The 22,394-nt window shown below is 53.3% G+C and overlaps 14 protein-coding genes across 14 annotated transcripts; 6 read left to right on the top strand and 8 right to left on the bottom strand.

Moving 5' to 3' along the window:
• Positions 1–449: 449 nt before the first annotated feature.
• M409DRAFT_30444 (uncharacterized protein) lies at positions 450–992 on the top strand (the record flags this gene model as incomplete). The annotated part of the gene is made up of 2 exons (XM_033809924.1): positions 450–693; positions 748–992. 2 exons carry the CDS (start codon positions 450–452, stop codon positions 990–992), a joined length of 489 nt encoding a protein of 162 aa, XP_033660049.1.
• Positions 993–1,355: 363 nt separating this feature from the next.
• Positions 1,356–1,790, bottom strand: M409DRAFT_30443 (uncharacterized protein; the record flags this gene model as incomplete). The annotated part of the gene is made up of 2 exons (XM_033809923.1): positions 1,356–1,522; positions 1,610–1,790. The coding sequence occupies 2 exons, from the start codon at positions 1,788–1,790 to the stop codon at positions 1,356–1,358; spliced, it is 348 nt and encodes a 115-aa protein (XP_033660048.1).
• Positions 1,791–2,522: 732 nt separating this feature from the next.
• M409DRAFT_30442 (uncharacterized protein) lies at positions 2,523–3,475 on the bottom strand (the record flags this gene model as incomplete). Its single annotated transcript, XM_033809922.1, has 4 exons — positions 2,523–2,704; positions 2,767–2,928; positions 2,981–3,375; positions 3,429–3,475. 4 exons carry the CDS (start codon positions 3,473–3,475, stop codon positions 2,523–2,525), a joined length of 786 nt encoding a protein of 261 aa, XP_033660047.1.
• Positions 3,476–3,721: 246 nt separating this feature from the next.
• Positions 3,722–4,435, top strand: M409DRAFT_30441 (uncharacterized protein; the record flags this gene model as incomplete). Its single annotated transcript, XM_033809921.1, has 2 exons — positions 3,722–4,039; positions 4,094–4,435. The coding sequence occupies 2 exons, from the start codon at positions 3,722–3,724 to the stop codon at positions 4,433–4,435; spliced, it is 660 nt and encodes a 219-aa protein (XP_033660046.1).
• An 832-nt stretch (positions 4,436–5,267) lies between these two features.
• M409DRAFT_71274 (uncharacterized protein) lies at positions 5,268–6,269 on the top strand (the record flags this gene model as incomplete). Its single annotated transcript, XM_033819098.1, has 2 exons — positions 5,268–5,288; positions 5,346–6,269. 2 exons carry the CDS (start codon positions 5,268–5,270, stop codon positions 6,267–6,269), a joined length of 945 nt encoding a protein of 314 aa, XP_033660045.1.
• Positions 6,270–6,396: 127 nt separating this feature from the next.
• M409DRAFT_30439 (uncharacterized protein) lies at positions 6,397–7,172 on the bottom strand (the record flags this gene model as incomplete). Its single annotated transcript, XM_033809920.1, has 2 exons — positions 6,397–6,994; positions 7,063–7,172. The coding sequence occupies 2 exons, from the start codon at positions 7,170–7,172 to the stop codon at positions 6,397–6,399; spliced, it is 708 nt and encodes a 235-aa protein (XP_033660044.1).
• Positions 7,173–7,865: 693 nt separating this feature from the next.
• M409DRAFT_61103 (uncharacterized protein) lies at positions 7,866–8,479 on the top strand (the record flags this gene model as incomplete). The annotated part of the gene is made up of 3 exons (XM_033814661.1): positions 7,866–8,103; positions 8,170–8,352; positions 8,409–8,479. The coding sequence occupies 3 exons, from the start codon at positions 7,866–7,868 to the stop codon at positions 8,477–8,479; spliced, it is 492 nt and encodes a 163-aa protein (XP_033660043.1).
• A 152-nt stretch (positions 8,480–8,631) lies between these two features.
• Positions 8,632–9,707, bottom strand: M409DRAFT_30437 (uncharacterized protein; the record flags this gene model as incomplete). The annotated part of the gene is made up of 3 exons (XM_033809919.1): positions 8,632–9,175; positions 9,234–9,645; positions 9,698–9,707. The coding sequence occupies 3 exons, from the start codon at positions 9,705–9,707 to the stop codon at positions 8,632–8,634; spliced, it is 966 nt and encodes a 321-aa protein (XP_033660042.1).
• A 324-nt stretch (positions 9,708–10,031) lies between these two features.
• Positions 10,032–11,828, bottom strand: M409DRAFT_61101 (uncharacterized protein; the record flags this gene model as incomplete). Its single annotated transcript, XM_033814660.1, has 2 exons — positions 10,032–11,342; positions 11,457–11,828. The coding sequence occupies 2 exons, from the start codon at positions 11,826–11,828 to the stop codon at positions 10,032–10,034; spliced, it is 1,683 nt and encodes a 560-aa protein (XP_033660041.1).
• Positions 11,829–12,842: 1,014 nt separating this feature from the next.
• On the top strand, positions 12,843–13,659 carry M409DRAFT_61100 (uncharacterized protein; the record flags this gene model as incomplete). Its single annotated transcript, XM_033814659.1, has 3 exons — positions 12,843–13,037; positions 13,158–13,365; positions 13,424–13,659. 3 exons carry the CDS (start codon positions 12,843–12,845, stop codon positions 13,657–13,659), a joined length of 639 nt encoding a protein of 212 aa, XP_033660040.1.
• Positions 13,660–14,360: 701 nt separating this feature from the next.
• M409DRAFT_30434 (uncharacterized protein) lies at positions 14,361–15,494 on the top strand (the record flags this gene model as incomplete). The annotated part of the gene is made up of 1 exon (XM_033809918.1): positions 14,361–15,494. One exon carries the CDS (start codon positions 14,361–14,363, stop codon positions 15,492–15,494), a length of 1,134 nt encoding a protein of 377 aa, XP_033660039.1.
• Positions 15,495–15,594: 100 nt separating this feature from the next.
• On the bottom strand, positions 15,595–17,737 carry M409DRAFT_30433 (uncharacterized protein; the record flags this gene model as incomplete). Its single annotated transcript, XM_033809917.1, has 6 exons — positions 15,595–16,342; positions 16,395–16,558; positions 16,704–16,979; positions 17,041–17,186; positions 17,246–17,314; positions 17,365–17,737. 6 exons carry the CDS (start codon positions 17,735–17,737, stop codon positions 15,595–15,597), a joined length of 1,776 nt encoding a protein of 591 aa, XP_033660038.1.
• A 951-nt stretch (positions 17,738–18,688) lies between these two features.
• On the bottom strand, positions 18,689–20,128 carry M409DRAFT_61097 (uncharacterized protein; the record flags this gene model as incomplete). The annotated part of the gene is made up of 1 exon (XM_033814658.1): positions 18,689–20,128. One exon carries the CDS (start codon positions 20,126–20,128, stop codon positions 18,689–18,691), a length of 1,440 nt encoding a protein of 479 aa, XP_033660037.1.
• Positions 20,129–20,554: 426 nt separating this feature from the next.
• M409DRAFT_71267 (uncharacterized protein) lies at positions 20,555–22,198 on the bottom strand (the record flags this gene model as incomplete). Its single annotated transcript, XM_033819097.1, has 2 exons — positions 20,555–21,064; positions 21,116–22,198. The coding sequence occupies 2 exons, from the start codon at positions 22,196–22,198 to the stop codon at positions 20,555–20,557; spliced, it is 1,593 nt and encodes a 530-aa protein (XP_033660036.1).
• Between the last annotated feature and the right edge of the window lie 196 nt (positions 22,199–22,394).

Genomic DNA, 22,394 nt, shown 5'->3' with positions numbered 1-22,394 from the left:
GGTCTAGATATCACGACGAGATCGCAGATTGTAGGACTCAGTCTCGTTCTACCGCTTTTCAGCTATGTTAGGACTTGCCCATGTGCTTTGAAGCTCAAAGGGAAGACCTACTTGCAAATGCAATTGTTTCTCTGCTGTATAGATGTTGCCATCCTCAGCTTCTTCCTGTCGACGGACCCATCACTTCGTCATATGGAGGCTCTACCAAGTCAGCAGGAGCAAATTTCAAAGCGGTTTATGGCGAGAATCACCTGCTCGAAGGTTAGCCGCGCCTTTGATTGCTCTGTTCGGCACGAGAAGGCTACCATGGGCAATGCGACCTCGTGAAATACCGTGAATCGGGCCAAAGAGGCATTCAATGGCTCGGCAATGCCGAAGCATCATACAAATACCGCAAGAAATCAGCTAGTCCTGCAAACATAGACATACACTGAAGTCACAGCAAAGACATGCCACTCACCAACAAGGCCCTCTCGATCATCGACAACCAACTCCAACAGTACCTACAATCAACTCCATCCAACAACTTCGACCGCGAGATATGGAAGAACCTCAGGATCCTCTCGACGTCCGCCAATAGCTCCGGCAGAACCACCAACGTCCACTTCTCCGTCGTCATCCCTGAGAATTGTGGCAATACCTTCGGCATCGCGGCTGGAGGCGCTGTGGCGACGCTGTTTGACGGTGTGACAGGTAAGGCCGCCGCGAGGGGTGGTACTAGAATCAGCTGCTAACGTGTAGGCACAGGCGCTGCGATTTGTGCCGTGGACAAGGATGGGACCTGGAACGGAAGTGAAGTCTCTCGGTCGCTGTCGATGACCTACTACCGACCAATTGCCCTTGGGGAGGAGGTCAACATCGACTGCGAGGTGGTCGACGTCGGGAAGCGGCTTGCGACCGTGAGAGGCGTCATGACCAGAGCAAGCGACGGTCGCGTGTTGGCTACTTGCCAGCATGAGAAAGTTTGCTTGGCGGGAACGGCGAAGTTGTGAGGACTGTGTTCCTCTCAGCGAGGGACGGGGAGCCTGGAGATTCCTTTTCGGCATCATTGATGTGCTCATTGGTATGCATGAGGGGAGGATTCAACAAGGAGCCAGAGAATTGGAAGGCTGGACATATATCTGGATCACCGGAGCTTGGCATCAGAGGCCTTGTGTATTGTGCCTTTAGCGTCCATGTGAGCTATGATCTCAAGGCACTGGTGTTCGTTAGCAAAATTGGTAACAATGGTCTAAATGAAGGAATAATGTTTCTGTCAGTGATTTCGTGATATGTGAAGGTTCTATGATCGCTACTACAACCGTCAATATGAAGACCGTTCATCAAACATGTACTACTGACATTGAGATGAACTGTCACACCGCGCTGGACTCAAGACGAGCAAGTCGCGCTCGTAGACTTGCATACTCGCTCCCTTGACCCTTCTTCGTACCAGTAGTATCAGTATAGCAATTCAGATCCATGAAGCTCGACTTCTTCGACATGACCGCTGCCGCGAACGCCGGTGAGCAGACGACATCGCCTGTTCGTGCATTAGTGACCATCGTCGTCACACGTCATGGAGACTTGCCAGTCGGTGTGCTAGGCGCTGAAGGCGTCTTTCTCGAACGGATCTCTTGGTTGAGTCGCTCGGCGGCGCTCAGGGCACCCTGTCGGCACTTGGTCTCGAGCTCGGCGTTGTAGGCGGTGGAGGGGCCGTCGGAGAGCCACGAGGAGCGCTTGTCGGGCTGTGGTTGTTTAGCAATGTCTTCGAGGCCTGTCAGGAAGTGGTGGCGGAAGCCTACCGACATGGTTGTTTTGGTTGTTGAGATGCACCTTGTTAGATCAGGTAGTGTTGCTGGGTAGTTGTTTCTTTCTCGAGCGGGTGAAGCGAGCGCTGCTCAACTTGTTTCTGAGGTCGAGAGTGTGAATTGCGAAGAAGCGAAATGTTCAGAAACCGATAGATGAGAGGTAACGACCGTGTGTTATATAATAGATCAGAAATCAATGTTCAATGGCATTGTCCCCTCCAAAGGAACGAACAAAGAATCTGAAACAACGAAACGACAGTGCTGTCTTTATGACAAGCCGTATCAGTAGTGAGGGCCGTGCTGGCGGCACAGGAGGTGATGAACGCCGATGTTCGCCGTCTATTATAGGCCTTGTCAGGAGGCGTGAAGCCTGAAGCCATGTATTCTGTGTCCAGCCAATGGGATAAGAGCCATTCATTCACCCATGCATAGCAACCTATAACGCAACAAACTCAAACAAATCGTTAGTGTACTCACCTGTCAAGTGCCTCTAAAGGCCGTTCAGCGATCCGTTTTGTAGGTGGGAGAATAGAAGTCCGTCTTTGAAATGTGGAGACCCTGACCTAGCCTGCGAAGCAATGAATCGGCGAGAGGTCAACACTCAGGTAATCGTCAGGTCGAGTGAGCCAATGCCAGCGAGAGCAGTGCGCCGTTGGGGTTCAAGTAAAATTTGTCTTGCGGTATGATTGCGATGCTGTATTCATAGGAGTCAAGACGCTCACTTACTCGGCTCTATACACTGGCTCCAAGCTTAGCCAATAGTCTATCCTCTACACCATCGAGAATATAGCGATGGTCGATAACTTCCAAGTTCTCAATTTCGCTGTTGAAGATCTTGTCGGGATCTTCTTGGCCGCCCATCGGATTTTGGCCCATCTGCGCCTGGGCCATTTGCTGTGTCGCCATAGAGGCAGCTGGATACTGTCAGTAAACGCCTTCGTTCATAGAAAGTACCTCGACAGTGAAGTGAACGCACCATTGTTGTTGCCCAGGATGAAGTTGTATACTGGCTGCAATCCGAACAAAGTAAGGAAGTACCAACTCAGACTGGACACCCATCTGACGTCCAGATCTCTGGTTCCAACACCAGCTTGCAGCATCTGCTTGAACTGCGGTGTCAAGGGAAAGGGAAGTTTCACTGCAGAGGTTTCAGCAGGCCGCAGTCTTCATGATCTTCATACACCACATACTGATCACGTATCCCGAAAAGAAGGCATTGATCCAGCCCATGATCAAGCTCTGAGGCACCATCATGGCAACATTTCCCTTCATCATGCCCATCATGCCCTCCATCATAGCAGGATCAGACATCGGGTTCGCTCTTGGCTTCCCCCTGTTCTCTGGGTCGGCGAGAAACTTGCCCTCCTTCACTCCTTCGATGAACACCTCTTTGCGTCTCTCGAAAGATGCCTTGGAAATCTGCTGGTGGTTGCCGCGGAGGTTCTGTGCGCGTAGCAGCGACCGCTGCTCCCGGATCTTGGCGAGAGCCTGCTTCTTCGGAGTCGTCTGGAGCAGAGTGCTGAGGTAGTGCCGCAATACACCGGTGAGGATCATGACTACGGTGATGGGAAGGAGAATCCAGTAGCTGGGAAATGTTAGCGACTTCTGAATGGTGTTTGGAGCGATCGCGTCGCGTACAAGAGAGCAGGATCCCTGTGGATCTGCTGTTCCTCTGGGCCTGCCATGGTGGTAGTCCAGTATCTGTATCGAGCTGGTCGCGGTGGGAAGAGGACGAGAAGGTCGACGTCAACCTGACCTTCACATGTCGCGGAGCTTGGAACGCCAAGGCCGATGCGGCTCAGAGTGAGGACAGCTGGAAGTAGCTTCACTTTAATTGAACCGTCAACTTTCTTGTTCTGCACTGAACAGAATGCTATAAGAACGACTAGAAACACATCCTCGACCCAAACGCCAAGTGAAAGTGCTTCAGAATGGCGGATAGCCGCGTCTCCCCTTACTCCCTGAACGACCTCAAAAACACCACCGACGACGCGCTTGGGAACTACCTTCGAGGACTCTCCTTTAAGCAAGACAACTCGAAACTCGATGTGCGACTGGCTCTGGGATATGTGGCGGTGATCATTGCAGGGGCAACATTCGCTGCCGATTACAAGTTAGGATGGGAGGCCACGAAGTACTGGACGGCTGTTGCAGTTGCGGCTTATGCAGTGCTCAACACCGGCCTCACATACTGGATGTACATGGTTGAGAAGGGACTCGTATTCGAGGGTGATCGAAGCGGCAGCAAGGTGAGCGGTGCACGTAGAAGTTGGAAAGGTGTTGTGTGCTGACCGTGATGACAGGTCTCGATCGCTTCCAAGACCAAGAAACACGATCCAACCTACTACCTCACCGTGACAGTCACCAAGCAAAACGAGACACCGAGCACATGGCAGATCAAAGCCCCCTTTACGACCTGGTTCACGGCAGATGGCTTCTTCGTTGCAAAACCATTTCAACAGTGGTTGGCTACCAGTATTGAAGCGGTAGGCGACGCCGACGCAAAGAACGCGAGCAGGGATGAGAGGGACGAGCTGGCTTCTCCGACAGCGAAAGTACAGGTGCAGCAGCAGAACGACGGGCACGTGGACTCGACGGGAGCTGACAAGGGCAAGGGGAGCAAGAGAACGAAGAGAAAGGGATAGTAGCCCGCATCTGTTAGGAGTAAAGGAGCCTTGAACATGTCAATCTCAAAAGCCCGGTCATGATAACAAACATGCATATCACCCATGAGCTTGCGTCGAATGATGTGCTGGGCTCACTATGCATAGTAAATCCGAGGATGCCAGTCTGATGAGGTGGCCACATCATGAACCGCCCCGGCAATCATTACTACGAGAATAGCTCCTGCCGCACATGAACAAGAGGAACTCCTGGACCACGTTCCTATCCGCCTTTTCGAAGTCGTCTTCATGTCAGGTGCGGAGTAGATGAGATCTTTGGCAGAACAGATTCTGGACTCGAAAATCGTAACTCGAGCTCGTGGCTGGTCTATGGACGTACGAACTCCATATCGAATGCTAGTAGGCATTGAGAATTGCCGCAAGAGCGGTCCTTAGATTTATGATCGAGCTCTAAGCCGTCACGAGACTATCAACCCACGACAGTTTCAAAAGCCTTTGGCCATGATCGAGGCATCATTGACGTGGCGTCTGGCTTCCGCCTTGTTTTTTTAAACGAATGAGTATCAAGTAACATGCCAACCTTCGAACGAAAGATTTATTCACTGGTCACGTGCCTCAAATCCACCTCTAAACTTTTTGCTCCATTCATCACCACCTCGGCTTTGCCCTCTACAACTCCATCGACTTTCTCAATCGAACCTGCTTCCTGCATTGTTTTTGTTTGGCAGTGTGTGACAGTAGCTGCACCTATCACAATCTTGCATTTACAAGGCGTTTGGTGTCGAGTTGAATCAACATATTGCAATTGGACCTTTTCGTGAATCGAGCATCAACACAGAAAAGCAAGCACAGAATGGCTTCCCTACGACCGAGAGTACCTCGCATGACATGGCCATCACCGAGTCCGAAACTCGTACCAAATATCGCCCAGCGACGATGGTATGCGAACACGAACGACATCGAGGGCATGCTGAATGAGAAGTCACTCTGGGAAACGATCGATCCATCCATTCGAAAGCTCGCCGTGTTCAGTGAGCACGCGAGGGCCCACAACTACCAAATCCCAATGCTTTCCAAGTCGCAGCATGGAACCTTCGACCAAGCCAGAGCTTACCAAGTTGCGGCCGCCATTCGACAGCTACGAGAGATGAACGGCGATGTGGTTGCGGGGAGGAAGTTGGGCTTTACTAACAAGCAGTTGTGGCCCGAATACGGCGTGGACGAGAGCAATTGGTCCTATGTCTATGAGAACACGGTGCTTGATCTTCCAGAGAAAGGCGAACTCAGCGAGGGCAAGGTGGTGCTTGCCGATATCAGCCACTTATCCGCAGTCGAACCCAAAATCGAGCCGGAGATTGTCTTCGGTCTGAAAGAAACGATTGACCCTTCTATGAGCGACCTGCAGCTTTTGGAATGTATCGATTGGCTCGCCCACGGTTTTGAGATCGTTATATCAATCTATCCGCATTGGAGGTTCACGGCTGCTGATGCGACTGCTGCGTTCGCTCTTCATGGCCTATTGCTCGTAGGGCCCAGGAAATGGCTTCAGAAAGAGGGGCCGCCGAACGAGCAACTTGTTGAAAGTCTCAAGAAATTCACTGTAGAGCTACATCAGAATGGCGAGAAGGTTGACACTGGGAGCGGAACGAATGTGCTAGGCAGTCCCATCAACGCACTTCGGCATCTGGCTGAGATGTTAGCCAAAGACGAAGTCAACAAACCTCTGGAGGCTGGCGAGGTTGTGACGACTGGAACGCTGACGAGGGCCCTGACGATCAACAACAATGATCACTGGTCTACAAAGATTGATGGCATCGACCTGCCGGGTCTGGATGTGACTTTCAAACTGCATTGAACGGGGTCAAACTGGATTCGATGGAGGACGACAACAAAATTGCCTTCATCCTGACAGACTGATTGGCCACACGAGCATTATTTCCACTGAGGCTATTCATCGATGTCGAAATACACGACTCTGGAGTCTAGTTCAATGTGAGAGTCTCGTCGTCCGCGTTCTCGTGGAGTTCGAACTCGATGCGCCCAATGCACAGCTCCCACGGCTTCCTCTCCTGCGTATACGCCGAGATTTCCACCACATTCACATCCTCTCCCCAGCCCGGGAAAAATTTGGGGAAGTCTCCCACGATGGGATTAGCGTGACCTTTGCCTCCCCAAACTGCAAAGACATTGTACACTTTCAGAGCGGTCCCATTCGCAATCCTCCACGCATGGACCTCTGCGACGGTGAAAGGCTGGAGCGGGCCCACAGGTTTCATTGTGAGGCCCTTGAAGTTGAAGAATTGGGAGACGTTGTAGTCAACGGGTACCTCGGAGTCGAACGTCATGCGCGATGGAGAATTATACTTGTTGGGGACTGTCACGATCGTGTTCGTGCCCCTTACTGCGCAGTCTGTGTCGTTCTCGGAGATCACACCCTGCTCAACCGCTAGAGAGGTGTTCATGACGTTCATCCGGAGAAAGTCGAGCGGGAAGTGGTGGTCAAGAGGTTTGACCGGCTTCTCTGTTAGGTCGATGTCGCCAAACTGTATGCTGGTCTTAGCAGGCGACAAGCGAGTCAGGCTGGAGTACTTGCCGTCAGGTTATAATGCAAGCGAGGTTTCGAAAGTTGTGCAACGCCATCGACGAACGTTTCCTCACCGAGGCTGAGGATGGTCTGGTCGAAATATCTCAAAGGCGATGCTGTGGTTGTGCCCACGGCGCAGAGAACGGCGGACAGTTGCCAGAGATTGAGACGCATATTCGGAGATTACGACGTTAGCCAGAAGAAGCAGCGACAGAAAGATTGAACAACAGCTACGCGTTGGGTCTTTCTAATTGAAAGCAGGACATTCATGCACAATGTGCCGCAGGCCAGCATTGTAGTTGCCTACTCACCCCGCTCAACTTCGTATTGGCAAAGGATTGGGATGGAGGTAGAGTTTCGAGCCTATGCGAGATGAGAGACTTGAGACCCGATTGATCCTATAAGGACCTTGACCTGCACTTCGTGTGTGCGGTGTCCCTCAATTGGCAATCTAGGATAGTGTGCCTTAGGCATTGTGATGTGGCGGAGCAGCTGTCTCTTCGTTGTGAGTTTGTCTCGGGAGTTGATGGAGGGTTGAGTACGCCTCTCTCGGCTGTGACGTTGATCAGATAGATAGTATGATGCCATACAAAGCCTTGTCAACGGTACGATTGATGTGTGGAAACCAGGTGAAGTGAAGTGAAGTGAATGGGTCTGGAATGGAGGGAAGGAGACGGCCAGAAGTCGCTATCAAAAACACGACTTTTGCAAGCGAGAGAGACGGGAGCTCCCTATCTTATCGGCCTTCAACCCGACATTCACAAGGCAGTCTGGCAGTGACGGAGGGTGTACTGTAAGGCCACACTTTCATGTGATTGCACGACGCTCGTCTCGTCTCGTCACAAGCCAGCCAGCCAGCCAGCAACCATGCCCGCCGACGCCGAAGGCGACAGCCAAATGGTGTCTTCACCAGAAGCCTCCGACAACGACATCACCACCCCGCGAGACCAAACCATCGCCGGCAACATCCACTCCCCACCAGATTCACAACACCGCTCATCAGAAGCACGAGGCATGCCGACATCCGCATCCGGCTCCTCCATCGCGAATTCGAACGGAAAGCGTCCCATCCAAACGATTAGTAACGGGAACGACGACGTTGAAGGTGGGTTTATAATAACAGCACTTGATTGGGTTGGGTAGAATGATATGTTGATTGATGATGGAGTAGAGCTCGCGGCCATGGCGAACGGCAAGGCAAGACAGGACATTCCGGCGAAGACGCACCAGGCTAGTGGGTATAGCTGGACGCGTGCGGAGGACGAGCCGGGCTATTCGTGGTCGAACAAGAAGGCGCAGGATGAGTACGCGAGGGCTTGGGAGGGTCTTCAGCACAAGGACGCTATGGTTAAGAGTGAGTACAACGAGGACGATGCGTTGATGTCTTGGAAGGGCTACTGACGTGAATAGACCGGTACGGCGACCCTTTCGAGGCTGTCGAGCGCGAACAGGCAATTCTCGCTAGTCTGAAGCAACAGTAGACGAAGAGATGAAGGACGACGGAATGCATTACATGAGGACTTTTGCATTGCATGGTGTAGTGAGGAGCTCAAGGTCGAGCAAAAGCATAACGATACCCAATGAAGAACGAAGACTGAACTGCGTTGCGAATGAACCCTCTATCCATAATTCCTCAAGTTGCCTCGCTGGACACACTCGCCTCCGAATCTTGAACCTTGGAATCATTCCTTTCACGGCCTGTCAACAGTCGAAAGTCCTTGTCGGCATCCCCCGTCGTCCTTCGAAGTTCCGCGATCCTATCCAGGCCGATGGCATCAGGTTTCGAGGCCAAGACGGTGTAGTGAATGCTTTGGTCCTTCTTCACCACCCAATGTGGCATCACCAACACCTCTTTGAGATTCTCTGGCGGGCCTACCACCATGTGACACACCAGCTCTTCGTCCGGCGACTGACTCCCCGCTTGGTGAAGAGGGTGAGGGCCCAAAATACCCTCCTTGAAACGGTCCATCGCGAAATCAACTAGTTTGAGGGCCAGGCCAGTCTTCGACTTCACAGGCTTCAAGCACATCATCGCCTTGCTCGTCTCAATGAATTCTCTCGCAAACTTTTTGGCAAGTCCATCGTTGTAGGAAATGTTGGCTTTGTTAGGTTCTTGGCCGACAGGGGAAGTAGCGGAAAATGTCGTCGTATGCCCTGTGCCGACCCAGCTCGGCCTCCTATTCCCGAACGAGGTCTGCCTTCAGCGACATTTGGTCGAGTAGAGTGCTGTCACACGCACCGGGGCATCTGCAGAAGTTCAACGTGCCACGGAGTGGGCAATGTTCCGAGCAGTTCTTGGAGCCTCTGACGTCCAGCGCACGGAAGACCTTATAGTCGGACTGGACGAGGCGCTGTCTTCTGGTGATCGGCAGCATCTGTGTCTCGCGTGGAACGCTGCTCCCGGCTTCTGATGGTCTCCCCTCAGGGGCTCGTTCCTCCGGCGCCACGCTGACCTCCATGTGCCTGAGATGTGAGTCGATACCAAATGCGTCGCGCTCTTCTGGCTGCTCCTCTTGTGCGGTCGCATACGATGCTTCGGTGCTGGTAGCGGTCGTATATGATGCTTCGGTGCTGGTCGATGCGGCCTTTGGAGCTACGTTCTCGTTCGCCTCGTTTGCGGCAAGCTCTGCGGCGACGTACTCTGCAGCTATAGTCTGTCAGTGACATGGGCTTGCAAGAGGATGTGCGGAGAAACTAACGGTGGTCCATCGTGATCACCTAATCTCTCTGACGTGTTTGGAAATTGTGCCCGGAAAGTTGTACTCGCACGAAAGAATAAAGTTAGTCTGCGACTGAGTACGACGACAATGCTGCGATGTGGTCGTGTTTGATATGGCTTTGATTGGGAGCAACTTGTGCATGCTAGCTACTTCATCTCTTCGTGAGTTGAGCTTGCCCTTACTGCTGCAGTAACTGCGATCCAATGTCACCATGGCAGCGACCCAGCGCTATCTTCTCCTTCCTTGTCTCACTCAGCTACAGCAAGAGCAATCCTTGCGCCAACGACAGCAGTGATACTCTGGCCGCTTCTCCTCAACGACGAATCTTCGCCATCTGATCGAACTTATCGCGAACATCATCCGGATGCACACGACGACCAGTCTTATCGAGGAAACGACTTGCAACCGCCAGCCAGGACTGGCCAGGATCCCTCATGATGATCTCCGAGAGCAGCTGAAGCTCATCAAAGGTGAACAACTCATCCCCCTGCAAGGCTTTCCACTCCTCGATGGTGAACCGCGCCTCACTGCGGTGGCTGCGGTGGGATGGTGCGTTGCTCGCGGCTTTCTTGGGCTCGTCCTTCTTGGATTTCTCCTTGTCTTTCTTATTCTCGTTCTTCCCACCGCCGTCTCCGTCTTTCTTCTTCTCCTTGTCCTTGCTGCCACCCTCGTCCTTCTTCTTGTCGCCGCCGCCTTCGGCTTTGATCTTGGCGATCTCGTCCTTGAGAGGCTGATCGACTCTGGCCCGGCCCAGAGCTTCTGCGATTTGCTTGTAGCCGGTGCCCGACTCAAGCAGCTCTTTGATCTTCTGCTTGTCTTTCTTGGAGAAGTCGTCGTCGTTCTTCTTGTCGCCCTTGTCACCCTTGTCGTTCTTGGCATTGTCGCCACCGGTCTCGGCTTTGAGCTTGTTGATATGATCCTTGAGGAGACCGTCCAGGTTCCGACCGAGAGCCTGAGCGATCTTCTTGAAGCCAGTGTTGGAGGCCAACATCTCCTTGATCTTGTCATCATCTTCCTTGGAAAAGTCACCTCCGCCGTCTTTCTGGTCGTTGCCGTCCGCTTTGTTGTCCTTTCCACCACCGTCGTTCTTCTTCTGGTCGCCACCAGTGTCGGGCTTGCCTTCGATCTCCTTCCAGCGCGCTTTGAGCTCGTGCTGTGCACGACTCATCTCCGCAGCGATGTTCTTCCAGGTGGTGTTGCTCTCCTTGAACTCCTTGAGCTTCGCATCCTCCTCTGCGGTAAAGGCAGCGCCATCGCCACCCGTATCCTTGCCTCCATCGTTGTCGTTCTTGTTCTTCTTGGCGTTCTTGACCGCGACGTTGTTGTTGCCATTGACTACGCTGTCGTTCTTGGAGCGATGACGGACCATTACCATCTTGCCATCCTTGTCTTTCTTGATGTCGGTGTGGATGCTGCCAGGTGGCATCTGTACGTACGGATCTAAAGGCTGTTGAGTGTTAGAATCGAGTAGGGAGACTTTGATCTTCGGCACGAAGAGGCCGATGAATGGGTGCCACCACATGGCTTGGGCGTGGTGCGGGCAGCGGCTTGTTAGTACGGCAGATGGCTGGCTGTTGCGGGTGTTGATGAGTGGTGGGTGGTGGGTGGTGGGTGGTAGATGGTGCTGGTCGATGGCATGAAGGTGAAAGCCATCGTGGGGAAAGTGAAGCAGGTGAAGCAAGTGAAGTGCGCGATGTGACGTGTTTCGAGTAATATTGAAGTGAAGTGACACACTCACATTTTTCTTACTCGCGCTTGACATGCTCCAGATTCGAGGAAGCAATGCATCAATAAGGGACACAGATGGCAACTTATCTGCTGGAGGCATGTTGTCTGCGAAAGCAGCCGTCGCGGCGATGTGTTTGGCCAGCCGACCCATTGTTGGCGATGGGAGTGAACAGAGGCGGTGTTGCGACGAGGTTGGCGATGGTTGAGCTTCGGGAATATGTGATTCATCCGATAGTGAGTGAAAGTTCTTGCGAAGTGTCGAAATGTAAAAATCGAAGTTGGTCGAAGGAAGTGCACTGGGTGATTGAGTCGAGTGCAATTCGTAAGCTGTCGCGAGCGCAGCATAAACATCGTCGTGTTGTTGCCAAAAAGCTAAAAGCATTGTCGGAAACTCGCAAACAAAAGCAGCGTCTTGCGCGTGAAGTGAAAGTCATGTCCAAAAGAAATGCAGGTTAAATTATGATCAAAAGCCTTGACGATAATGCGACCTGCTCACCTCGTCTTCTAAACATGCGACCTAACTGATAAAATTGAAAAAGACTCAACTGTGAAGGGGGTTCGAACGCGGGCCCAAGCGATTGAATCCCCAAAAAGCAAAAGTCCAACCCCTCGCCGCGCTACGCCACTGACCGGTCTGGCCCGTTAGGGAGTACGACCTCACCAGCTTTGCCTGCTTTGAGTGATTGGACGAGGTAGCTAATTCAAAAATTAACATGTAGTTTAATGCCGACTTGCCGAAGTTGAAGCTTTTAAGTTTCTGACTGGGACTTGATTAATAGCGAGGATCTCAGGGAACAACCTAATTCATTTGGCGGAGGTGCAAGGTTTATAGCGAGTTGTAAGGGCGCATTCGGCTTGCGCGCATTCTTGTGTCATCGGAATGGCGGCGGGCAATTTGACGTTCGAGATTCCTCGTGTATGGACGATTGAAGCCCCCATTCGGCTTGCTCTACACTGAAAGTTAGTCCCATGCTACCTTTAATGATATCCCGCATCTAACTGGGTTACTTGATGTGAATCATAGTAAGATCTCATTGCGATAAAGGCCTACATGAATTCTTGCTTGCTAATATGCCATGTTCGAGGAGCTACCTTGCCTAGCAACGATATCGCAGGTACTTCAGCCACCAGTCTGAATCAGTAAAATGTCTTCAAATGCATTTTCAGGAAACACGATGTTCAAGTCGAGCATGTGAAAGACGAAGACGAAGCAAGCAGAGGTGAAGTCGGCTGGCGTCCCAGTGCCAAGGCGCTAGCGCATCACCCCTGCCCGTGAAGCTTCAGGGTCGTGAAGTCGCGTTGCGGCCACGAAAGCGTTTCTTGACTTCTCCATCGGCGGCGACGACACCTGCTCCCATTGACCACCAAATTCGATTCTACCAGCATTGAGCCCAACATGGCGCTCCTGTTCGGCCTGCTGCTGTCTTTCCTCTCCCTGTTCACCCTCGGCGATGCACACAACATCCTCCTCCGTGCTCACTCCCGCGAGTGCTTCCACGAAGCCCTGCACAAGGACGACCGAATGACTGTCACATTTCAAGTTGGCGATAGGGAATTTGGCGGGAGTGGGAATCTGGACATCGACTTCTGGGTATGCACCCCCCAATCAATCGTAGCCTTGCGCACGTGAGCATCTTTAAAGGAGACTTGCGAAGAGAAGGGATCATGGGCTGTCAGGAGCATTTGGACTTGGCTTACAGGCTCAATGCAGATTCAAGCGCCCGCTGGCAACAACCTTATTGACCAACGAACCGTGAGCTCAGGCGATCACTCCTTCGAGGCGAAAGAGGACGGCAAATATACATACTGCTTCAGCAACGAGCACTGGTCAGCAAATACAAAGGAGGTCAGCTTCAATGTGCACGGCATAGTGTATGTTCCCGAGAGCGAGGCTCCGTCAGACCCACTCGAGAAGGAAGGTTCGTAATAGCACAAGTTACGCAAGGTATGAGAGCGTGGATGGCTGACATGTGACAGTGCGTTCAATGTCGGAACTCCTGGCACAGGTCAAGGACGAGCAAGGATACATTGTCGTCCGAGAACGTACGCACCGCAACACCGCCGAGAGCACCAACTCTCGAGTCAAGTGGTGGAGCATCTTCCAACTCGGCGTTCTTATCGGCGAGGGTGTCTTCCAAGTGTGGTGGTTGAGGAGATTCTTTGAGGTCAAGTCGCCCGGTAGACCTACATTCAACAGGGGTGCACTAGGCTAACCTGAGTGAAACAACAGGTTAAGCATGTAGTATAGATACACCAAAAGCGATACGTCAGCGATGAATGCAACGAGTTCTGGACGGACGATGTCATTCATTCATTTGTCTTTGCAGAGGCCAATTTCAACTGCGGTCCAATTCTTCGCCGCGCAAGTTTTCAGCTGAGTGGCCTGGAATATGTCCATACCCCTACAACGTACCCAAAACACCATGTCATGGTTAACTCATCCTTCTTTCTTGTCTGCCAGATGCTATGAACCAGAACCATGTTCTGGTGGCTAATGATCTCCGAGCAGAGTCTAGATCTTACTAACAACTTCGTACGAAAGTGGTCCTGGGTGGCCTATTCTATCCGGGACGAAATCAACCGAGACTTATACACATGGCCAGTTCCGGCAATAAGCTCTTAGAGCGGGAATCGGTGATGCTGATCCTTCGCTCGTCCTAACACAACTTCAGCTTGTACCCGCCGACGACTCAAGCGAGCACCTCGCAATACATTCTTGACTTGGACTCCGACATTGGACAGGGGTTGTATATCAGCTCCAACTATCCGGCCGTAAGTGCCTCGGACCCGCCTGCGAGAGCTGAAGCGCATTTTGAAGGACTTGCGCGGATACGATTCTCACTGGTACATTGTAATAAATACCCCTCTCACCCGTGTACGCTTGAAAACATCAGAAGCAGAGCAAGAGGGCACGATGGCGTCGACACAGACTAAGGCAGATCTCTCAAACTGGCGGGAAGCCCCGTACAATCAATGGGCATTCGTTAATGTTGATCAAGTCGTCGGCACCCACGAGATCAAGAGAGGACCATCAGTCCACCAGCTGGAGACTAGTGAGCGGCAACTCGACGAGTTCAGCATCCAATTGAAGGACAAAGCCCTGGATCTCCCGAAGTTCATCTCCGCGTCCGACACGGACGGCCTCATCGTCCTGCAACATGGCAAGATCGTGCACGAACAATACGTACGAGAGAATGACCAGAAGTCCAAACATATCATGATGTCCATGACCAAGTCGGTCACTGGTCTGCTTGTGGGCATTCTCCAGAGCCAAGGCAAGCTCAAGGAGACCGATTTGGTCGCGAAGTATGTGCCGGAAGTTTCGGGCTCCTTTTACAAGGACGTCACTATCCGACAGTGTATCGACATGCGCTCTGGTGCTGTTTACCCCGATGGACAACATGAATATCGATGCGCTGCTGGATGGAACCCTGAGAATGGAAGTGAAAAGTATACAACTCTCCACGGCCTCATCACTCACTTTGAGCCAGAGTTAGCTAAAGACGATCGCTTCGAGTACGTTAGCGTGAACACAGACTTGATGGGCTGGGTCATTGAACGAGCGACGGGGAAGACGTTCGCAGAGGTCATCTCAGAACTGCTTTGGCAGCCTCTGGGAGCGGAAAGCGATGCATTAATCACAGTCGACAAAGAAGGCAGCGCTCGTGCCGCAGGAGGGATGTGCGCCACACTCCGGGACATCGCCCGCATCGGCCAGCTCATCGTCGAAGGCGGCAAGGGCATCATCCCCTCAGCCTGGCTAGACGACATCGTCAACGGCGGCAGCAAAGAAGCCTTCGCGCAAGGCGCCTGGGCAGCAGGCTTCGCCGAGGATTTCTCAGGGCTCGCGTATAGATCTCACTGGCTTTCTGATGCGCCGACTGATGTCACGATGGCGTTGGGGATCCACGGACAGATGTTGTTTGCGGATCGCAAGAATGGGATTGTGGTGGCGAAGACGGGGTCGCAGCCGGATGCGATTGATTTTGGGAAGATCAAGATGACGGTGTTGGCTTTTAAAGAGATTGAGAGGATTTTGTTGTCGTAGTGGTATGGAGCTGCAGGCTTGTCTTCTGATCTACTGTTGCTGGCTACTTTATCGAACCCAAAAGTCTGCAGATTAGACGAGGAGCAGGGGTGACGCTCTCTTACAACCCAGTCTCCTTGACATTCGACATGTTCTCCTTTTCCAGCTTGTTCAGCGATTCCATGGCCCCGCCATCCCCGTCACTCGTTGGTGACAGCCCTTCGATCACATCCGAATCACTCCCTCGAATCTGCTCAACCTGGCCTTCATGGCCATGCATGACGTGCTCCAGATTGACCCGCGGTCCCTTGAACCACTTCCTCGCAGAAACAAACCACCAAACAACAACCGCAAGCATTGGGCCGCCATACACCACCGCCGTCCAATTCATGCCATCCGCAGTCAAGTCCTTCCCCGTCGTACTCGGCAAGCAAAGAATAGGAACCATCAGCGCCACAAAAGCACTAGCAATCGTCCCAATAGGCATCGAGAACTTTCCCAAATTCCACGGGCCGGGACGAAACCGATTGCCCACGAAGAAGACGCGAATGAAGATCGGCGTCGTGAACGCCACGAACGCCGCGCAGGCTCCAATGCTGAAGATCGCGCCGATGGTGACGGATCCGCCGAAGATGAGCAGGAGGAGACAGCAGCCGATGGCGCAGTTGATCCAGACGGCGTTGACGGGCGTTTGCGTGTGTTTGTTCACGCGCTTCCAGAGGTTCGAGAGGGGGAAGCAGTCGTCGCGGGCGTAGGCGAATGTGACTCGCGAGGCGGCGATCATGCAGCCTTGTCCCATTGCAAAGCCCGCAATAATTGTGAGGGAGAGGACGGCGAGGACGGCCTTTTCGGGGAGGACTTGAATGAGGCTGTAGGGTGTCAGCGTTTGTTGAAGGGGATGGGGTTGGGGGCAACGCCTACTATGCTGCGAACGGCTGGCCAAGGTCTGAGTCTAGACACGATCCGATATCGACCACGGTATATGCAACGACCAGTTGCAAGAACCATCCAAACGTCCCGCCGACAGCGCTTGTGAGAAAGATTGCGCGTGGTGCGGCAATGTTCGCATTGCTGCACTCCTCAGCCTGATTCGAACGTCAGCAACATTTCTGGGGGTATGCCTCTCCGAAACTCAAAGGCCTTCTAAATTCTTGGTTGTAGTTCAAACTGCTTGGACAGTTGGCGAGCACGGGGGATGGATGTTCAATTAAGAGGGGGGTGATGACCTACCAAATGAAACGGACTATCATAGCCACTCATCGTCCAAATCACGCCGATGAACGACATGAGGACGGCAACGCCGTCAGGGTAGTCCGTCCCCTTGTATATCGTCCCCCAGACCTCACTCGACGGCGAAAACTTTGGTAGGCCTTGAGATTCGCGGTTCGTGCCAGCCGGGATGAGAATGATGACGACGACGAGCGCTATGATGTTGAACGTGCTGCCGGCGCTGTTGATGCGGGCGATCCATCGGGTTGGGGCTGAGGCCATGCAGGCGTGGACGATCTGGGGAGATATATGTTAGATATTCGTTGCACGCATTGACGTTGGCAAGATTACCACTCACCATGATAAACACAGTCAAGAGGAACGTCTGATAATTCGTTGGAGTATAGCTTGGGTTTTGAATCGATGCCGCCGCGAGGATCATGGCAGCAGTGCCGTAGTTGACAGAAGGAGCGCCTGTGATTTGACCGAACCAGTTACTCCAGCCTTTCAAGGGTGGTTAGCAAGATGCGCTTTATCTCGAGTGACATGATGATAAGCAGTACCCGTGATCCAAGCAGCAAAGGGACCCCAGCCTGGAGGCGCCAGCACTGCTGCTGCATAGTAAAGTCCTCCTAATGTACTTGTAAGCAGCTGCTCAAACCCATTGTGATCAATAGCTTACCAGACGTCGGCATGGACGAGCACAGCTCAGCCATCGACGCCGCAACGGACTGAATACCAACCATAGCAACCACCCATCCCCAAGTCATGCCAGCCGTACCAGCATAGCCCATACCATAGTACAACGTCGTCGCGAAAGACGGCAGTAGCCCCAAGACCGCAAAGCTCACGCAGAACGTCGTCCACAGCGAGAACTCTCGTCTGAACTCGGGCTTGTAGCCAAGAGCTGCGAGGACCTCCTCGTCGGGGTTCCATTCAACGCCCGAGTCGTTGATGGGGATGTCTCCGCCTTTCAGGACTGATGTGACGGGCTCCTCGGCGACGCTCCGTTTTCGTGCGCCTTCGGAGGCGAGGCTGGCGTTCCGGTCAGCCATGTTTGCTGTATCGCTGCGAGTCGATAAGGCTGCGCAGTTCTGCGTACAGTGACGAGGATAGTCCCGGCTGCGCAAGTCTTATGAGGAACAAGTAAATCGATACAGCACGGTCAAGAAAAAGAACAACGTAGATCAATGCATACCTTATCTGCCCTTCCGACACAGACCCCGGAACGTCATGTCCACACTCCCATGTGGCAGTCGATGCAGATCGCTTAGACGAGGCCCAAAAGCGTAAGTATAAGCAGTGAAGGCGCACCTACAAACAAGTACTTGCAGGTCTCGATCAAGTTGTTGGGTCTCGTTTCTGTTCCACAACGTCGACGTTGATCTTTGCGATCTTTGAGAACGACTCCAACGTTTCGCAGTTCCGGCAATGAGTTCATGCGCTTGGCATCTCTTCACTTCGAACACAACCTCCAAGGCAGTGTGTGAGAGTACGTAGCCATTCAGGGCGTTAGCCACGAGGGAGGGGTTCGTGAAACACTACTGTTCGCCCGGGACGGACCCTCCTGCCCAGGTGGATGTTTGTTTGGCCATTGATCGCGTGCCCAGAGCCGCCTACGAGTACATCGATAGCTTATCTTCTGTAGCCAGAGATTGTCGGCTGCAACTGCTGGTTAGCAGGAGTTCGAGACCCCCAGCTGCACGGAAGGGAGAGGTACGTAATTCGATAGATAAGGCTTTCCGCGTGGGGTCTGCAGGAGGTCTCAGAGCAGAGTGCATCTCTGCTGCAGTGAATGCATCTGGGCAGGAGGAATTCATTGCAAGACTGACAAGACATCTCACAAGCGGCAGAGTGACGAAGCTGGTCTGTGAAAGAATCAGAACTGACGTTGAAATAGAGTCTTGAAGCTCGATCCTTGCATGGCGAGGACTTCGGGTTCGCACGCGCGCGACGCGAACACCGGATGCCTCCATGCATTGCTTATGAAGAACCAACTACGCCTCTCAGTAGTAACTGGTGCTGGGTGTACTCCGTCCGTACTCCTCAGCAGTGCCTGGGAAAGCACCAACCGGTTCGCTCCTTCCAGCAAAGCCATCTTCACCACCGCTGTCCTCCTCCTCGCCTCTAAACACCGCTTCCTCAGGTTCTGGCGGTGCTCGCATGCTGGCAAAGACATCGGGAGAAAGTGTGGGCGGATTGTACGGTTGTGGCGAGTGGTACTCTCTTCCAGAAGGCATGCTGGCAATCAGAGGCTCAAACGGAGGCACCAGCTGGATGTTCATCGTGCTGTTCTCCTTGTCCCATTTGCCCTCCAGCATTTCCACGACTCTGGCTTCTTCGTAACGACCACCGTCCATGCCCCACTCACCACACTTTTCGATCTTGCGGTCCTCACGCCGTTCCTGCCAGCTCTGCTTGAGGCCTTTGAAGCCTTTCCGTTTGCCGTCGTCGAGTTCCACGGACAATCCAAGCTCCTTTCTCGCACCCTTGAGCCATGCCAGACCTTCGCCAGTCTTTCCAGAAAGCTCAGTATCGATAGCCAGGAAGCGTGCTGCCTTGCCTCGTGCGGTGCGCCTAAGGTCGTTTGCGTACTTGACCAAGTCCTCGTCGATCCGTCCGGTACCACTTCGTGCCAGAAGCCCACTGGCGTTGGTTGCATGCTCTGCCGCGGCAAGACATATTCGCGCAAACAAGTGAGCCCTGACTTTTGGAATCGTGGGAGCCTTGAACATCCAGTCTTTGTTACTGTCATTCCTGTCTTCCGCAACAGCCGCCGTGTAAGGATCGTCTTTGGCCACCACAATAATCGTAGCCTCAGCCAGTGCCAGTGACGCCAGCGCAGAAACCGTAGATGGCTGGATGTCGATCGGTGCGTCCTTAGCCGCCGATATTGATGGCAGAGAAAGCAAGTAGTTGTGAATGCTATGCGCCTCAAGCAAATGCTTCATCGCACCGGCAATCGTACTCGCTCGCTGGTCTGCAGAAAGTGTCGCGGTGCCATACAGAATCCGCAACTGTGATCTGGCAAGCAGCGAATGCGTGTATGCCAGCGTGGACAACGTGAAAGCAATCTCGTGATGAAGGCCCACCAGCTTGGGCCGTGGAGGCTCACGGCCGGGGAGAGCAACAGAAAGCGTGCTCCGCCATTCCACCTCGACCGGTTGCTTCACTTCCACGTCCAGTTTCTCAGGTCCAACATCTCGATATCCGGATCCTGTATTGAGCGCGAGTAGATAGGGAACGTAGCTGGTCGCTGCATCTTGTACGGTTGGCAAGTTGCTGTCCCGCTGCTGGGGCGACAGCCGTTTGTGCTTCTTCAATGCATCTTTCAGTACACTGCGCCGAGTGGTCGCGGTCAATGGCAGCGATGGGTGTGTTACGCTGTCAAAGAAGTCTGATAAGAGCACTGAGCTGGTAGTTGGGAGAGCGAAGGGGAAGGGCATGGTTGAAGATCGATATTCAGAGGATGACGTGCGGTAGATTCGAGATTGGATCTTCAAACGTCACCTTGGCAGTGGTGAGAGCTTCACATCAACTGGATTCATCTGGAAAAAGGGCACTGCTTGTTGGGAACAAATGCTATTTGCGTACGCCATGCTTAAAACGTTCAATCTCCTCGTTCATACACCCGTAATGCATACCAGGATTGCCAGGCATGCTATGGGTATCAATCAATCTTTCCTAGCACAATAACCCTCACCAACACTCTCATTCAAGAAGTCGCATCCTGACAACATCAGCATCAATCCAGCCACCGATCCTGGACGTGGCCTCAACAAATGCAGCAGCGCGCGAATTGACAGGATCTCTCTTTCTTGCCAGTCTTCTGCCCAGGCTGCTAGCCGTCTGGGATCTCACCGAGAAGGACTTCAGAACTCAAGTTCGTCAGCACCGGCTTGCGCTTGCGCGCGAGATCTGGCGGTGCTGCGAACGGCGGCGTCAGCCTCTTTCTCTTCATCTCCAAAACTCCAAGTTCGGCCACCCTTGCGCGATCCCATACCATCGCCAGCAGTCTTGTAGATCTTCTTCTCTTGGATGGGGCTTCCGAATCCCCAGTTTGCATTGAGGTCAGCACGGGCAGCATGCTTGTTCTGCGCGACCTTAGCCCCAGCCGGAGAATCGTCCGCCATGGCGTAATGAGCGCTGAAGTCATCACCGCGGCGCGTGTTATTGGTCGAGGTGGTTGCCGATGACTTGGTTCCGTTTGCGGTTCGCTCATCGTCCTGGAGCGGATCTTGGTACAGACCCATGCCTTTCTGGCGTTGGAAAGACTTGACCTTGGTAGGGTTGGGCGACTCGTCCGTCATGTCCCATTGAGGCGCAGCATCTTTGCGAGCGGCATGCACGATAGGACGCTTAGGTGGTGAGCTTGGATCGTCCTGTTATCGTGTCAGCAGTCTTCAACCCTGTCCAGACGATTTGGGTAGTACCTCATCGACACCAGCGCCCCAATGGCGCTCGTAATCTGGTCTCATCTTCTCAACGTGCTTTGGTGGTGTGGTGAAGTCCTCGAAGCTAAAAGTGGCTGCGTTTTGCGACTTGCCCTTGTTGCTAATCGGCCTGTTCTCTTTTGGTGCGTCCTCGCCATTGCCAAAAGCGAAGTGCTCATACTTCTGACCATAAGTCTTCTTGCGTTCAGGCGATCTTGATGGCGATGCATCAGGCTGGTCGTCAAAGAGGCGGTTGGTATTGAAGTTCTTGCCGGCTCCAGCTTTCAGAATCGTGCCGTCAGCTTTGTGCGGCGATGGGCTCCTAACCGATGACGCAGCAGCAACTGAGGCAGACTCCTCGTCGACGAAGAGCTCACCGAGATCACGAGGTCCTGGCTTGGCGGATTTGGTCCTCGCATAGTTGGGACCTGAGTAAGTACGGCCGTCGTCGTTTGGATCACGTTCGGCAAAGAGTGAGAGGCTGGCATGTGGATCGCGAGTTGCTGAAATGCTGTCGCGCTTGGAGTGCTCACGAATAACCACCTCGTTCGGGTTGCGCCCTCCAGATGACCTGCCGTAGTTGGGGGCAGCTGGAGCTCCGCCGGACTTGATGCTACCAGTCACGGCTTCGATCTGTGCTTTCCCGTCGCGAATTGGCCAGTTGCGGCCTGTCTTGCCAATAGCCTCAACCTGCTTGAGCAGAGTGCCCTGGTCCCAGTAAAGGCGGATTTGCTGGATCTTGCCCTCGCTGGAGTAGCTCACAACATGAGTAAGTGGGAAGGTGACCTCGCGCTCATCCAGCATGTTTGAGTCCATTCCTGGCAGGAAGGCACCGCCGCCCAGGCGGAACTGCAGTGTAGTGGCTGTCTCGACGCAGCAGCCATTGTCGCTCTCGATTGTGAAGACGATCTTCTCCTCCTTCTTCTCGACCTGCTTGGCTTGAGCGCTGAGGTGCTTCAGGATCGCGGTCGGCTCGGTGATAGTGGTAGTCGTGGTAATGTAGTGGATCGATGCATCACTGGCAAGTTCGCCAGTGCTGGGAGACTGCAAGAAGCGCAGGTAGCTACCCAACTGGCCCGCCATGGTCGTCGAGTCGCGGGGGTTCAGTCGGCAGCGTGGTGGGGTCGGTTCGGACTGTCTGCTGCGGAGGGGGAGTTGTTGTTTGTTGCGAGGGAGGAGGTCGCGGCTCAGACAGAAACAAACACCAGATGTCCGCGGCGGCCTTGACAGGGGCTGGCTCGCGCTCCTGCATGAACAGAGGCCGCGCTTGCTCAAGTAA

The sequence above is a fragment of the Zasmidium cellare genome (genome assembly GCF_010093935.1).
Source record: "Zasmidium cellare ATCC 36951 unplaced genomic scaffold M409scaffold_64, whole genome shotgun sequence".
NCBI classification, from domain to species: domain Eukaryota; kingdom Fungi; phylum Ascomycota; class Dothideomycetes; order Mycosphaerellales; family Mycosphaerellaceae; genus Zasmidium; species Zasmidium cellare.
The sequence above is the reverse complement of the archived record's forward strand: the minus strand, read 5'-3'. Positions and strand labels throughout refer to the sequence as shown.